Source organism: Onychostruthus taczanowskii, unplaced genomic scaffold (genome assembly GCF_017590055.1).
Source record: "Onychostruthus taczanowskii isolate IOZ18803 unplaced genomic scaffold, ASM1759005v1 scaffold12, whole genome shotgun sequence".
Classification (NCBI taxonomy): Eukaryota; Metazoa; Chordata; class Aves; order Passeriformes; family Passeridae; genus Onychostruthus; species Onychostruthus taczanowskii.
Window position 1 is genome coordinate 15,272,464 of NW_024498351.1, and position 14,725 is coordinate 15,287,188.

At 39.7% G+C, this 14,725-nt stretch overlaps 1 protein-coding gene across 2 annotated transcripts; it reads right to left on the minus strand.

Moving 5' to 3' along the window:
- Positions 1–3,856: 3,856 nt before the first annotated feature.
- On the minus strand, positions 3,857–14,678 carry RWDD4 (RWD domain containing 4). 2 transcript variants are annotated; one of them, XM_041395724.1, is made up of 8 exons: positions 14,513–14,678; positions 14,227–14,307; positions 11,740–11,849; positions 11,486–11,630; positions 10,626–10,740; positions 9,878–9,927; positions 9,705–9,707; positions 3,857–6,415 (listed from the first exon to the last, which is right to left on the minus strand). In XM_041395724.1, exons 1-8 carry the CDS (start codon positions 14,534–14,536, stop codon positions 6,377–6,379), a joined length of 567 nt encoding a protein of 188 aa, XP_041251658.1. In that variant the 5' UTR covers positions 14,537–14,678; the 3' UTR covers positions 3,857–6,376. The 2 variants fall into 2 exon arrangements, with proteins under 2 accessions (XP_041251658.1, XP_041251659.1); XM_041395725.1 differs by lacking the exon at positions 3,857–6,415 and adding an exon at positions 7,557–8,581.
- Between the last annotated feature and the right edge of the window lie 47 nt (positions 14,679–14,725).

Here is a 14,725-nt window from a genome sequence, read left to right on the forward strand (position 1 = left end):
CTCACTAAGGTATTGCTTGTCCTACCACAAGATTCTGAGGAATGCCAAAACTGATGACGTCTTCTATCTTATTTTATTACCAAAACTAATCTGTCCCCCTCTTTTAGGAAATAATGTATTACTGATCATTCTGGCTGAATGCTCTTCTCCTGACTTTGGGTTTCTAGTCTCACCTGTCTCCAGAAGCTCAGTGGATGCTTCCTCTCTGAGAGCAAGCGGAGCATACTCTTGAAATATGTTATGCAGTTTCTGGAAAGTGCTCAGCCGTTTGCTCGTAGCTTGCTGCCTGTGTGCAGATCCCTGCTGAAAATATCCCTGAAAAATGTGTTACAAACATGACTAAAAGACAAGCTGTGAGAACATACTGGAAAGTTAAGAAGCTGCTCTAGCCATAAAACATGATTAAAGAACACCATTACTTCAGGTAGGTGCAGCTCTAGCCTACCAGATTGCTGCACAATTTGGCAGATGGACAGATGTGGATTTGAGACTTACTATCTCTGTTTTAACAAGTAGATATCTCAACTGGGAAAATTACACCATCTCTAAGATGGGGATAAAATCTCATATATCTATTTGATGACAGTGTAACCAGCATCATCAATAAAGGCTCAGGGAGTATTTTCCTTCAGATAATATCTTTCAGTGCTGTACTTCATGATATAATGAGCAAAGCACTGCTGCTCATTTAAATATACAATTCATTTGCACGATAAAATGTTGAAGGAAACTCTTCAGACTCGGTATTTTTTAATGTAAGTGCTTAGCAATCAGATTTCCATTGATTAAAGGAGTGAATCACCTTCAGATTAATGAAGAATAAATTAATCTCCTTAACAGATTGGAAAGAAATCCATTCCTTTACTGAGCAACTTCTGAACAGAAAGAATTCACCACTCACCTGGTAGGCTGCAGTTTGTAAGTACTTGCAACAAAATGGACATGAGAAAAGCAGATTTCAGGTTACTCAGGGAACTAGTAAGTGAAATCTTCTAGGAAAATGTTTTTGCTGGTGCTGGGGTCCATCAATGCTGGTCATTTTTTAAACATCACCTCCTAAGAGCACAGGAGCAATTCCCAAATGTCAGAAGTCAGACAACGCAAAAGGATATTTCGGCTGAACAGGGACCCTCTCTTGAAAATAAGGTGAAAAAAGGGAAGGTTTATGCCCAGTGGAAGCATGGTCAGGTGACATGGGAAGAATACAGAGATGCTTCTTGCCACTGTAGGTAGAAAATTTGTGGGGCCAAAGCTCAGTTGGAGATGAAGTTGACCAGAACTGCTGGGGACAATAAAAGGTTTTTGTCAAATATATTAATGGCAATGGGCAGTGAAAAATAACATTGGCCTGTTACAGGATGAGGATGGTCACCTCACAAACAGGATCAGGGACCAGGCAGAGGTGTTTAATGCATTCTTTGCCTCTTGGCTGGAGTTGATGGACCAAGGGGGTTTCAGTGCCATGAGATGGAAGACCAGGGCTCATCTCGAGACTGTTCAACTCCCAGTTGACCCTGAAGTTGAGCAGGATCTGCTGCTTCAGCTGGATCCCTAAAAATCTATGGGGCCTGATGGGATTCATCTGAGAATCCTCAAGGAGCTGGCTGATGTCATTGATCCTGATTTTTTTTGAGTGGTCTTCAGAATCCAGAGAAATCCCAGTGGACTGGAAGCTAGGTGACACTGTCCTGATTTTCCAGAAGGGCAAGAGGGAGGACCCTGGAAGTAACAGGCTTGTCAATCTCATTTCAGTGCCAGGTAAAATCATGGAAAAAACTATTCTGGAAGATACTGAAAAACATCTGGAGGACAATGCAGTCATCAGTCCCAGGCAGCACAGCTTCATGAGAGGGAAGTCCTGCTTGTCAAATCTGATTTCCTTCTATTTCGGCTTCCTTCTGGGAATGAGGATGACACATTAAACAGATCCTGCTCATCTGAAATGTCTGAGTCCAATTCTCTGTTAGAATGAACTCCATTTATACTTTTGATGATTTGCCAGTTCCCAAAAAGTGTTGAGTAACACCTGCTTGATTACAATCTGTCTGCACTGCTCTTTTGGTCAGAATTATCTCTTTTGATACTCCATGAGACACAACAGTGTCTGCTTTTACATTACTTCAGTTAGGTTAATTCTTCCAATTATACCTTTAACTAATTATAAGATTTTCTTTCATAATATTCCTGAGATGATGGGATTATCAGGATTTTGCCCCATAAAACCTGAAAACAATGGAAAAAACCCACATATTCAAGGGTACAAATAAAAACCTAATCTACATACAGCACAAACCTACCAGGATTCTTATGGTGTGCATCAGTCAAGACTTTGCATTACTGTCCCTTCCTCTTTTGCCTTCCAGATTTACAATATGCCCTTTTTTTACATACCAAAACCAATAATGCACTTAAGTAATGCACTTACTGTACCCTAAAAGTATCAGTTCAATATAATTCCAGAATTAAAAACAAATATCTTACAACAAATCTTTGATATCTCATCTCTGATAGTTCCTCAAAATTTCCAGATGTGAAACATGTGAAATAGTGAAACATGATAGTGATAATTTCTTCCACCTGGAAGCCCCCACATCAGGTCCATCAACTGGAGTTACAACCTCTTTCTTCACAGTAGTTGTATAATTGAGAAAAGCATTCTTCCACTAATGCATTTCTTTCTGCCTCTGATTCTAGCACAAATAAGCATAGTGAGATCAGGTTGTTATAACTTAAAAAAAAAAAAAAAAATCATTGCAGTTTTGATTATTTTGTTGTGTTTGATGGCAGAAGCTTTGAATGAGTCAGAGGATAATTGTTTCTCAAATAAGACAGATAGTCTTACAGATAATCTTTGCACATTGATACCTGAAGTGATATGATGTAATGAGGTACCCCACCAAGATTGTGTTCACAAGCACATGCATAGCAAATCACATTTTAACCATTCTGCTTACAAGACACACATTTAACTGGAGATTTAAATACTGGTGAGCTGGATTTAAATTTGCAAAATGTACATCTAAATCCAAATTTTGTGCACTCCCCTTCCTCCCAGCAGATAAAATTCTGAGCTTGCAACACTCAAAATATTAAACTACTCAGAATCTTGCAGAAAAGAGGAAGCGAGACTTTAGGGTTGTCTCCACTTCTTCACGTAACAGAAATTGCATTTGCTTGATATACAAGAATCCCACAGCCTCAAACCAAAATGTCTAGATTTGTTCCTGTGTAAAACTTTTTTCTGGTGACAGTCCTTCCTCCCCTCATAGGGTTTACTATTAACACTTTATAAAATATTTTATCATCTTTTAAAGTACCTTAAGAGATATGTTAACATACAGAGAAACAACATATGTTTATCAACTGTAATTTTTAGAAGACTAACCAACCATGTTCTTAAGACTCCAAACACAAGATCCTTCTTCCTTCTTCCACTCCTCACTTCTACTTTTCTCCCTAAACAGATATCCAAAGAAGCTGAGTATTTGCTTTTCATATTGAGCATGTGTGTCCTCATAGAATATCTTTCCCATTTCCTGACCTTGCAAGACAGTGACCTGCCTTGCTTCCTCTGTGTTCCTCAGTACAGCACCTAACAGAGCAGAGCTTGTGTCTGTGAAACAAAGATTGTTGTGATGATCACAAAGAGATTCTGCCCAATTTTCACCAGTCAGAATTGTAGCAGAGGTCTCAAGTGCATACATTCAAACCAGGAGAAAATAAACCAGGAGTGACACATTGTAGCTTGTGCATTATATTATATGTGACATGACACAGATGATCTTAACTCATTCCAGGTGTGAGGCATAAATACCACTCAGTAGTTTATATTTTCTTCCTCCCCCACCCAATACATCTTTCTGTATAAAAGCTAAAATTATTCATAAGCATGTATAACTCAAAAATCCACCACATGAAGATAGACTCTGAAGCAGACTAAACCACTCAGATCCAGTACATTTTATTAAAGCAAATTAATTTGCCTCAATACCTGGCCATCCTGTTCAAAGGTGCACTTTGTTCCAGAGACAGTTCTGTTACTTTATTTGCTTTCACTAAGTGAAAACTTTTTTTTTTTCTTTTCAGCCTTAGGAGAGTACTAAAACTCAGTTTTTGTATTGCTTTCCCACTAACAGGGACACTAGGAAGAAAAGCACCAACCATCTGTTTGGACTCTACTGGGGGAAAAAAAAACAACCCACAAACAAACCCTAAAAACCACATAGTCACAGAAAGAAAATCTTCCCATGAATTCTTTTTTATATAAACATCACATAACCAGCTTTAATTTTGGCACATCCTTACTTCTGAGTAGGATTATTTCCTTTCCTTTAGCACTATTTTAATTTTGGAAATAAATTTCTATATGACATCCTGTACTTTTATCATCTAAAGACATATGGCATGAGGAGGGGAAAGGAAAATCATAATTATGCAATATACCAGTTAACTAAAACCTGGTAATACTCTAGTACTAATCTTCACATAAAAATATAAAACTGATAAAGCTGGGCAAAATTTGTTAAGAGTTTGTTACAGAGGCTGTCTACTTTTTATTGATGGGCTGCTACTTTTCCCTGAGCTATTATAAAATCTGTGTCTTCAAGGTCAATTGAAGCATCATTTTCACTATAGGTAGAGATCAAATGGTTCTCTACAGTGGAACAGCAGCTCTTCACATAACAATGCTTTGTTCACGTTTGTTTTACCTGCAGGAAATCACAGAATGCATCACTGACAGAGATACTGGACTTAAAGTAAGGTTTAGCTCTGAAGAGTAAATCCAGTCAAGGCTGTGTTTATTGTCTTTCAACAATAGCACTATAGCAGGTGATTGTTTGAGAAAAAGATTTCTTTCTTCCTTCTATATTGCTTCTTGAATGGTATGTTCCAAACTCCGACTAGGCTAATTTCCCTTGCTGACCATCAGCAGCAATACAGACACTGCAGCAGCAGCTCTGCCCCCAGAGACACCACACAACCTCACTCCTCTCCAGTAAGGCTCTGGAGTTACAGCTTGGCTTTCCCTCTCACTGCCAGACCTTATCCCATCTCACAACATACACAACTTGTAGTAGCTAACCACAGTAAGAATTTTCAAATTTCTGCCCTATTTTTAACATGAATACTTCAAATACAACATCTGTAGGAAGCACAGGCACGAATGCTCAGACACAGACGCAAGGGATAGCAATGTAACATTTTCAGTCTGACACAGAACACCAGTGCCTGGATGAAGATATTCATGTCTTGTGTAACTAAGACATTTGGAGTCACTCCTCACTCTGCTCTGAATGAAGGAGAGGACAAACAGTTAATGATTTTCAAGTGCCTAGTCAATATGTTCGTCTTAAGTTATTTCTGAGAGTACGCCAGGCTTTCAGAGGCTGCTTACATGGGCTCAGAAAGAGAGCAACAGGAAACATAGCAGTCAGGCAAACAAACTCTTCTCACAGCCACAAAACAGACCCATTCTGAGATGAAGCCAAATCCATTTTGGTGAAAGAAACCACAGCAACAGAAAGAAAAATCTACAATCCTATTGTCCTTTACCATACCCCAAGCTCATGCCAGAATTTAGCTTTTGTTTTGTTATATTGTCCTGCAGCAACGAAAATTTATCCCCTATGCTCTTCTAGTTTTGCATATGAGGATGTTTTCCCCCACTCACTTCCTGCTCCAATCCACCCAGAATTCTCACACTTCTGCTATTTTCTCTGTTGAATGAACATCTCCTCCCCACTTCGTTCTGCTGTTAACTGCAAGAGCTTAGGGTGCCATACTGTTGAAGGAAACAATTTCCAAATGGAAATTCATTCACATTTTTCAGACCAGTTCAAGGATTTTCACAGCACAAATTTCATAGTAAAATAACCCAAAATAATTTGTATTGCCTCAGATGTGAAGAGGATAGCACCCTCACATATGCACTTATGTCACAGGTCCTCTGTGAAGAAATGCTGGCTGTTTTCCTGCTGGTCTTTTACTCACCAAAATGTAATTGCTCATCAGTCGGGCACTCTTTATCTATGCACTCACATACAACCAGTCAGAGCAAGACTGCAGAAATTACCAGCCTTGATTTCAGAGTATCTGTGTCAGGCTGACCAAGGGGGTGAGCAGGATATGCTAGGCACACACTGCTGACTAATCACAGCTGTCATCTCTCTATTCAACATATTTAAAGGCAGTCTGCATCACTCCCTGCAATTTGATGCATTAGAGAGCAATGGTACCCACAGCATTCTGGGCATCTGCTACCTTTAATTCACTGTAACTGGTATTGACACTTGTCTTCTCAGGCCAAACAAAGCTCTACTGCAAAACTCAGGAATTTAAATACGTGGTGTAGCCATACAATCAAGAGACTCTCATCCTACTGAGTAATCACTGATTTTCCACTGCCAGTAGGTCTCTGTAAAAAAAAAAAAGAAAGAAGGTGGCAGTAGATTTTTCAACAGTGCTTAGAATTCCTTCAGAAGTCATGATCTTATTTACAATTGTGCCTTGCTTCATGATCATTAGATTTTTCCTTACCCTCATTTATCACTGCTCAGGCCTCTGCATAATGTCAAGTACCCAGATTCTTTAAATGATCCTGTTCCAGCCATCACATTGTATCAGAAAATGGCTTGAACGACACAAACTACCTTTCACAACTTACACAGAAGCAAAAAACGGGTATAAAAATTTCTAATGCAAAACATTTCCTGTGAAATTAAGACTTCAAAGTACATACATTTACTAACAGAACCAGAATGACTCTCAGGTATCTTCATGAGAGCATGTGATTTACAGGCAGACTTGGAGCTGAAAAATCATGCATTTCACAAGGTTACCATGTTACACACAGTAACTATAACTATAGAAGGCAAGAGATGTGGTTCTTATTTGTCCTTCCCCCACCCTCTCATAACTAATCTATTCAGATAAATTGTCATAGCAACTTGATTTATACAGCAAGGATACCAGCAAAAACATGTCAATTCCCCTTGGAGAACTCATGAATAGAGTCCAGCCTGTCCTGGTGCTGGCAGAGACTAAAACTAAATGCCCTTTCCTGCTACAGGTTCACCGTGTACTGCCAGAGCAACTTCTGGCACTGGCACTCCATGGCGGGCACTCCTGCTCAGACTGCGGCCATGAACCTCCAGTTTGTGCCAAAGGCAAGGCTGCACTGTTCAGAAAAGGTCCTCCCTCCGCACTTTACAACTTGACTGCATGAGAGTAGAGCTCAAACAGAAAGCAGACTTTCGAAGTGATGGATGCTGTACATAGTGGAGCAGACTCTTCCAAAGGGACGCTGGACTTGCTCTGTGTGTACTGAAGGCAACGGACACTGTCCTGTGCTCCTGGTAAAGTGACTGACCCTCCTATCAATAACAAACACAGCCACCCTGAAGATCATGTGAATATATATCACAACAGGGAAGACAGAATTCTTCCAGCAATTTTTAAGAATGCTTTCTTTGGAACTGAATCCTTTCAATTTCAAATTTGCAAAGTGAAAAGTGCAGTAGGCAATAAGGAATTTAATACAATAAACAAATACCACAGCAGATAAATAGGCATTTATTAAAGTTCATCTCAAAACAAACAACAATAATAAAAGACATTAAGGCATCTTGTATTCAATAACAGTTCATACAGTAAAGATGATTTCTCCTTCTTATACAAGAGAGCAGATTAGGAAAAAAAAAAGAGAAGAGCTCTCGCAAAGAAGTTCTCCCAAAACTGATGGATTACTGATTTCCACTGTCCCACCACTTAGTCAGCAAATCCCTCCAAAGAATGCCTATTTCTCCAATGAAGCAGCTACAAAATCCCAACGCCCATTGAGACGTGCAAGAAAGCACTTTTGCCTCTCCTCAGACATCCCACTGTCTGTAAACATGCACACTGGAGAAAGACCAACAGATGGGATATTGTGGAGAATAAAGAAGCTGCACTCCTGCTACAACCATTCATTTTTGAGCAGACTAGAATATTTGGCCTTGCTTTCACTAGTATTTACTGCTTCAACCAGTAACTAGTGAAAATAAGACCACAAGCTCTAGCCTGTTCTGCAATGCAACAATTTGTATGTATTTTCTCCTTCTGGTTAATACTAGATAAACAAATGACAAAGGTCTTATTTCCATGGAACAATTTATTTTGACGAATTAAGCCATCAAGCCACCAATCACTGTTATAGTGTTTTTTTCTTCAACTGGAATAAGAACATCAGGAAATGTTTACAGTATCATTGGGCTCACTATAACAGGATTTTACTACAGACTAAATATAAATTAATAAACACTTCAGCACTATTCACCACACTGGCTCTCTATACCCTTTGTCACATTCTAACCTTCATTTAAGGCAAGTTTGTTGATTTTCTGAAGATGACCACATGGTCTCTAGATAAGCTTGTGTGACTAGATTTACAAGTTAGGAAATCGAGCTTTATAAAATGTTTACTTCAACAAATATGAAAGTTATTAATAGAGAGATGGTGACCCAGAATTGCACTGTATTAAAAGGTGGAGTTTCCTTGTACCAAAGTCCTTTACTCATCATCTTTAGAACCAGTTTTGCTTAACTATAAAAGAGACACAAAAAGAAAGTATTCAAAGTTTAGACTGTCATTCCATTTATTAGGAAACAAGAACATTATTTCCATCTCACACTGAACATGCATATACTTAATTAACAATACAGACTGATTGTGCTACTGTATCAAAAGACTGAAAAGCATCAAAAATTAATTCTTAAGCTTAAACACTAAATGAGCTTATTTCCTGATCGTGAAAGTTGAATTTAAAAAAAACCAAACAAACGACAAACCCCAGAAAAACCTAAGGGCACTGTTTCTATTTAATTTGAAGGTTATATCACCAGCTCTCCAAAAAGAAAAAAAAAAAGATGAAGTAATGAACTTTATCTTCACACATCTCTGAGAGAATTCCCATATAGAAATTTAGACAACATAAAAACAGACATTAACTTAGTATATCTGACCTTTTAAAGCTAGGCTTATAATTATAAAAAGTAGCACGCCTATCATGAAATTTATCCAAAAACCAAGACATCCACTATAAATAGCCACTTTTAACTCAGAAGGACTCTGCCCAAAACAACCTTCATCATTTACTTGCTCTTATTTAACAGCTGGAACTGGTGTTAGGTCTTACAGCAAAAATTACCTCAATTGCATAAAATAAAATAGTTTGCTTTCAAAGTTGTAAAACAGTGATTTTCACTGAATCAGCAAAGACAAGAGGGTGGAAGAAATCAATACTAAGGGAGCAAGTAGAAAAGAATTATTCACTGGAGGAGCTGCAGCAGAGAATGAGGCTTGCAGGAGACAGCAAGGTGCTCCCACTTGGGACAGCTCCCTTTTATTTCTTACTTATGCACTGCTCTCCAGAACCTGGCAGCACTACTAATTTTATTTTAAATCTTCTTGTCATATGAAGACAGAATATTTGCAGCGCATTTTGTTAGCAAAGCCCTCTCATCATAAAATTAAGGTCTAATTGCTCAGTAAATAAAGAAAGAAACCAATGAAGTTCAAAGAGTGAACTCCTCCAGACTAATATTCAGAAGAACTAGCATTTTAAAGCTTTTTAGAAATTTGTAAATTAGAATTCAAAATAAGAAGCAGCTCTTACTCTCCTACAAATCTTTTTAACAGTAAAAAAAGAGAACTTGAAAATACTTACATGCTGGACACATATAGAAGTTAATCAGACATCATAGTCAAATCCAAACATAGTTAGGAAGAAAAGCAAGAAAAAAATATATCAGATCAGTTTTCTTCAGATATAAGTACAAATAATTTTTAATTTACATACACAGCATGTTCACAATACTGTATATAATACACTCACTTTACCTTAATTACATCAACCCAGTTCCATCCTCGTGGAAGCTCTCCTTTGTTATCTGCAGAAGAAGGTTTTAATTTCAGCACAAAAGCTAAGGGGAATATTTATCTTTCTTCAAAATCGACCCACAAAATTCTAAATATCCAAACCCCTCAATTTCTGCACTCTGAAGCCAGGAGGACAGAAACAGATTTTAATGTCTTAAACACAGTGTGTTCCTCAACCAACCTCAAAGCGAAGCTGTGCCAGGAGAGGTTCAGATTAGATTTCAAAAAAACATTTTTCACTAAAAGAGTAGTCAGGTATTGGAATAAGTGGCCTAGGGGAGTGGTGCAGTCACTGTCTCTGGAAGTGCTCCAGAAGGGTCTGGATGTGGCACCTGGGGATAGGCTTAGGGGTGAATTATTTATGAGGGCCCATCAACAAACTGCATTTTTTGCTGGAAGTGATTTTTCAGAGGTCCCAAATCCTTTCCTTCCACAAGTGTTTTTTGAAAATTTAATTTTTGTCAACAACTGAAACAAAACAACACAAAAAGATGTCATTAAAATCACGACTCTAAAGAAAGTTGCTGTGACCAGAACTAACATCTCAGGCAAGAATAATTCATCTAAAACAAATAAAATGGAGACCACAGACTTAAAGTAGTTCATCTTATAAACAAATTACTAGTTACTCTTTCTGTAGCCAGGTGTCCTTGCTATAAAGTTTGGATTTTCATACTGATCAAAGCGAAGATGAGTATAGCGAACAAACCTGTTTTATCGGCTAGTTTTCGTTTCTGGGTTTTGGATAACTGCTCCTTTTTCTCTTTTTTCTTACTTGGTGGCACTTCAGGAGTTCCAATTGAAATACTATTGCTTACTGAAGTCTGAGAAGGATAAAAGTGGTTGTAAACATTTTGCATATTAGGTCCATGGATATCCCTGTGTGATGTGATCACTGAACCCGACATACTGAAATACCCTGACTGCCAGAAAGAAGGAATGCTGTCAGCAGCCTGCAGCTTTTAACCACACATAATCAGGGCTGTACTTTTAAAAACATGTGTTAGGGGCTGGAATTATTCCAGCTGCAAAGGGTACGGTTTTCACTTTTAAAATTTAAGCATGGAGTGTGATTTAGTCTGAATGGATTCAGACTTCTCAAACATAACAATCATTGCTTCCTCCTCACAGCAGATCTGCTGCACCATCATGGCAAACTGTGCTTACACAACCCAAAAACCACAAATGGACCCAGCCTGACTACTTGAAGACCCTTGAGGTGCACTTTAACAATCCCAGGAAGGTTGCAGTAAATTGCCACCCCTCCAATATTCAGCAGACAAATCTCTGTTTCAGCTTCCTTTGGTTTTGCTTCTGCTCAAAGTCTCTATTTTAATGTTATCCTGTGGGACATAACAGCAGGCTGCAAACATTTTGGTGTAACAGCAAAATAACTATCAAACAGAACAATTATGACCACAGAGCGTTGTGGCACCATACTTTATCACTTTCAGCCACAAACATGTATAACCAACGAACTGATTTACAGCTTAGAGAGAACTCTATAATAATCAATATTTTTTTTCAGTTTTAAAGGCACAAAATTAAAATCAGAGTTTATCTACATACCACAGTGTTAACAGGTTGATTTTCCATGAACACCTCCTTATTGTCTTTGGCATATTCAAAAAGTGTGTATGTCATTGCAGTTCCAAGATTTGCTTCAACTTCTACCATTAACTTATCCAATATACTTTGCTTAATAGCTGAAGATCTAAAAGAAATCATTAAACTCAAGTGTAATCTAGACAGATAATAAAAAGCTTTTCAAACAAAGAGTCCCCACCACAAGGCCAGGGAGTGGAGCTGTCACAAATACTTACATGGTGTTGTTGAAGAAAGCATCCATCGATATGACTGGTGCTGTTTGTGGATATGTTTCTGGCCAAGAAACTTCTATTAGAAAGGCTTTGGGATCTCCACTTTCACCTATCTGAAGAGGGAAAAAACCCCCAACTTTATAAATCAACAGTTTCCAGTCACTTTCTGAGGATTACAAAGCCAATAAGAAGTCTACTACTACTTTCAGACCATCAAAATTCCCTGAGACAACTATTTTGAAAGTTATCAGTTAGAAAATAAAGCTGTTATCTAGAAAGAACATTAAATTTAGGACATCATTATTAACATTTACCCTGCAGTTTTCATTCTAGAAGGAGCAGCAGAAACTCTCAAATCACTTTTTATGGTTAGGGTTTTTTAATTCCTTTGTTTAAAAGCTACTTTGTAATATCTTCAAGCCAAATATTATAGTGTCACATATGAGAACAGAAAATATGAAGCCTTTTCTCCCCCTCACACACCTAAGCACAGAGCAATATGAAAAGAAGCCACAAGACGGAGTTCAAATAAGGATGATAATAAACTAGAAAGCTAAGATAGCAAACATAACAGGTAAGAACATCAATATTTATGTCTCATAGCTACAGATATTTTGTTTCCCTGTATGAAAGAATGAGTAGTAAAAGATTTAAGAAGTCAGTAGAATGAGCCTGGATTTAAAAAAAAAACCCAAAAAATTACAGCCTATTACTGACATACGATCAGAAATAACTGTTTTACACAAGGATTTGGAAGACTAGCACAGTAAGGTTTCTAAAACCACCCAAAATTTTCCCTTATTTGCCTCATTATAAAAATCAGCCTTTCTCTAACTATGTAGAATAAAGTGTGTCCGCAAGGGAAGTCCTAATCAAAGTAGGGCTATGGTTCTTCAAAATTAAAAAAATTAAGAAAAAATTGCTGCTTTCCTATTTACAATATCTGCTTCAGCAGACTGGACTAACTGACATTCAAAACCACTTATTTAGTGGTGAAATAAATAAGACTTTAAATCAAGAATCTGCAACATTTTTTCAAGGCAGCATTTACAGTTCATGTCCCACTGCTGCCAAGAGCAGAAGTGGCTGCATGGTTCACAGGGTTCTCTCAGGAAAGCACTGTCTGTGTGCAGAGCAAATCCTACAAAGCCATACAAATTCTATCTTCTCAATTACTTGCATTATGACTTCTCAAAACACAATTTTTTCTTCACGGGAAAGATGTATTATTGCTTTTGTATGACACTAAGTTTTACTGTAGTTGAGTTATCCTAACTTTTGACAATTATTTTTTGTCTAATAAAAATCAGCAACAACCAAAGCTAGTGAAAAGTAAAATGACACACTTTAGGCTTGTAGGCATGTCATATTTCCCCTTTCAAATAAATTAATTTTATTAAGAATGATCCAATCAGTGAAGAAAGGCTGGGATTTTACATGGCTGGGATTCCAACTGCTATAATTAATTGAGCTGTTTCTCATTACAATTAATGACATTATTCTTAAGTTATTTGAGAAGTCACAGAAAGGTGATTTTAGATGGTTTCTCCCTGAAACAGGCATATGGCATTTTCAGAAGTCTCCCTTCTGTGCCATGGGTCCCTAAGTAAACTTTCCTGGCCATCAAAAGATCTGCCTCAGTCTGTGCCCAGAAGAACATCCAGGTTATTAAATTTGAGAAAGCTGGTGAGAATTTCATGCCAGAATCTAGTTGTGCTCAGCACCCCCTGTATGTCTCTTCTGACCAGACTGTGTCAGTGCATATGCCCAAAGCACTTTGTGGATTTTCTCTTTAGCAGGCAAACAAGACATGATCAACAGTCTTTGGACAAGAGACAGGAATCTTCTAACTAAGCAGTTAACAAAGGCTCCAAATTTTACATAGAAACAGCTCTATAAATCTCTCCATTTCTGACCAGTTAGGGTAAATATTACACAGCAGGCTGGCTCCTTCAGAGGACTGGACAGTTCTGGCTGCCCAGAGCACACACATAGGTGGGATGCCTAGCTCAGGGATAACTGCCTTGTGGTGCCAAGCAATAGGGCAAGAGGTAACCGGCAGAAACTGACAGACAGGAAGCTCCACCTGAGGATAAGCAAGGATTTCTTTACTGTGCAGTGACTGAGCACTGGAAAAGATAGTCCAAAAAGGTTCTGGGGTCTCCCTCACTGTAGATTTTCAGGAACCGACTGGACACAGTCCTGTGCCACGTGCTCTAGGATGACCCTGCTTGAGCAGGGAGCTTGGACCAGATGATGCACTGTGGTCCCTTCCAACCTCATCCGCTCTGCGATTCTGTAATAAAGCCATGATGGGGGCAGGTTCATATACATGACACTCTGTGCTATGAAGCACTGTCATACTGTCATACCAAACAGCCTGAAAAAACGCCCTGTGGATCTATCCTTTACTGCACATCGGATACCTCTGTGGCTTAGAACCCCCTGGTATGGCACTACAAGGCAGCAAAGTAACTGCAAGTAACTTACCCTGTACTGGAAGGACACCGGGCTGAGCTCCCTGAAGCACACGTCTCCCTCGTAGATGGAGCGCAGCGCTTCCAGCTCCATCTGCAGCCAGGGCCAGAGCAGGGGTTACCGACCGCGCTCCCTGCGCCGCGCCGCGCCCGGCCCCGCCGCCGCCCAGCTGCGCTCTCCCGCCGCCCGCCCGCGCCAGCGGCCGCCGCTTCCCTCCCGCCCCTCTCCCCGCACGGCTCTATCCCGCCCTCCCAGCCCCGGTTCCGCTCTCCCTCAGGCAGCGGGGCCCGGAACTCACCTCCTGGTCCTCGTTGGCCGCCATGGCCGGAGCTCTCGGCCCCGCTACCCTGCGGCCCGGCCCGGCCCCGCTGCCGCCGGGGCTGGGCGGGCCTGCCTGGCGCGGCCCCGCCGGACTCGCACGGACGCGGCTCTGCCGAGGGCAGCGCGGGGCACCCGAGGCACCGCCCCCCGCCCTGCCATTGGCCCTCTGCGCGTCCCCCCGCGCTTCCTC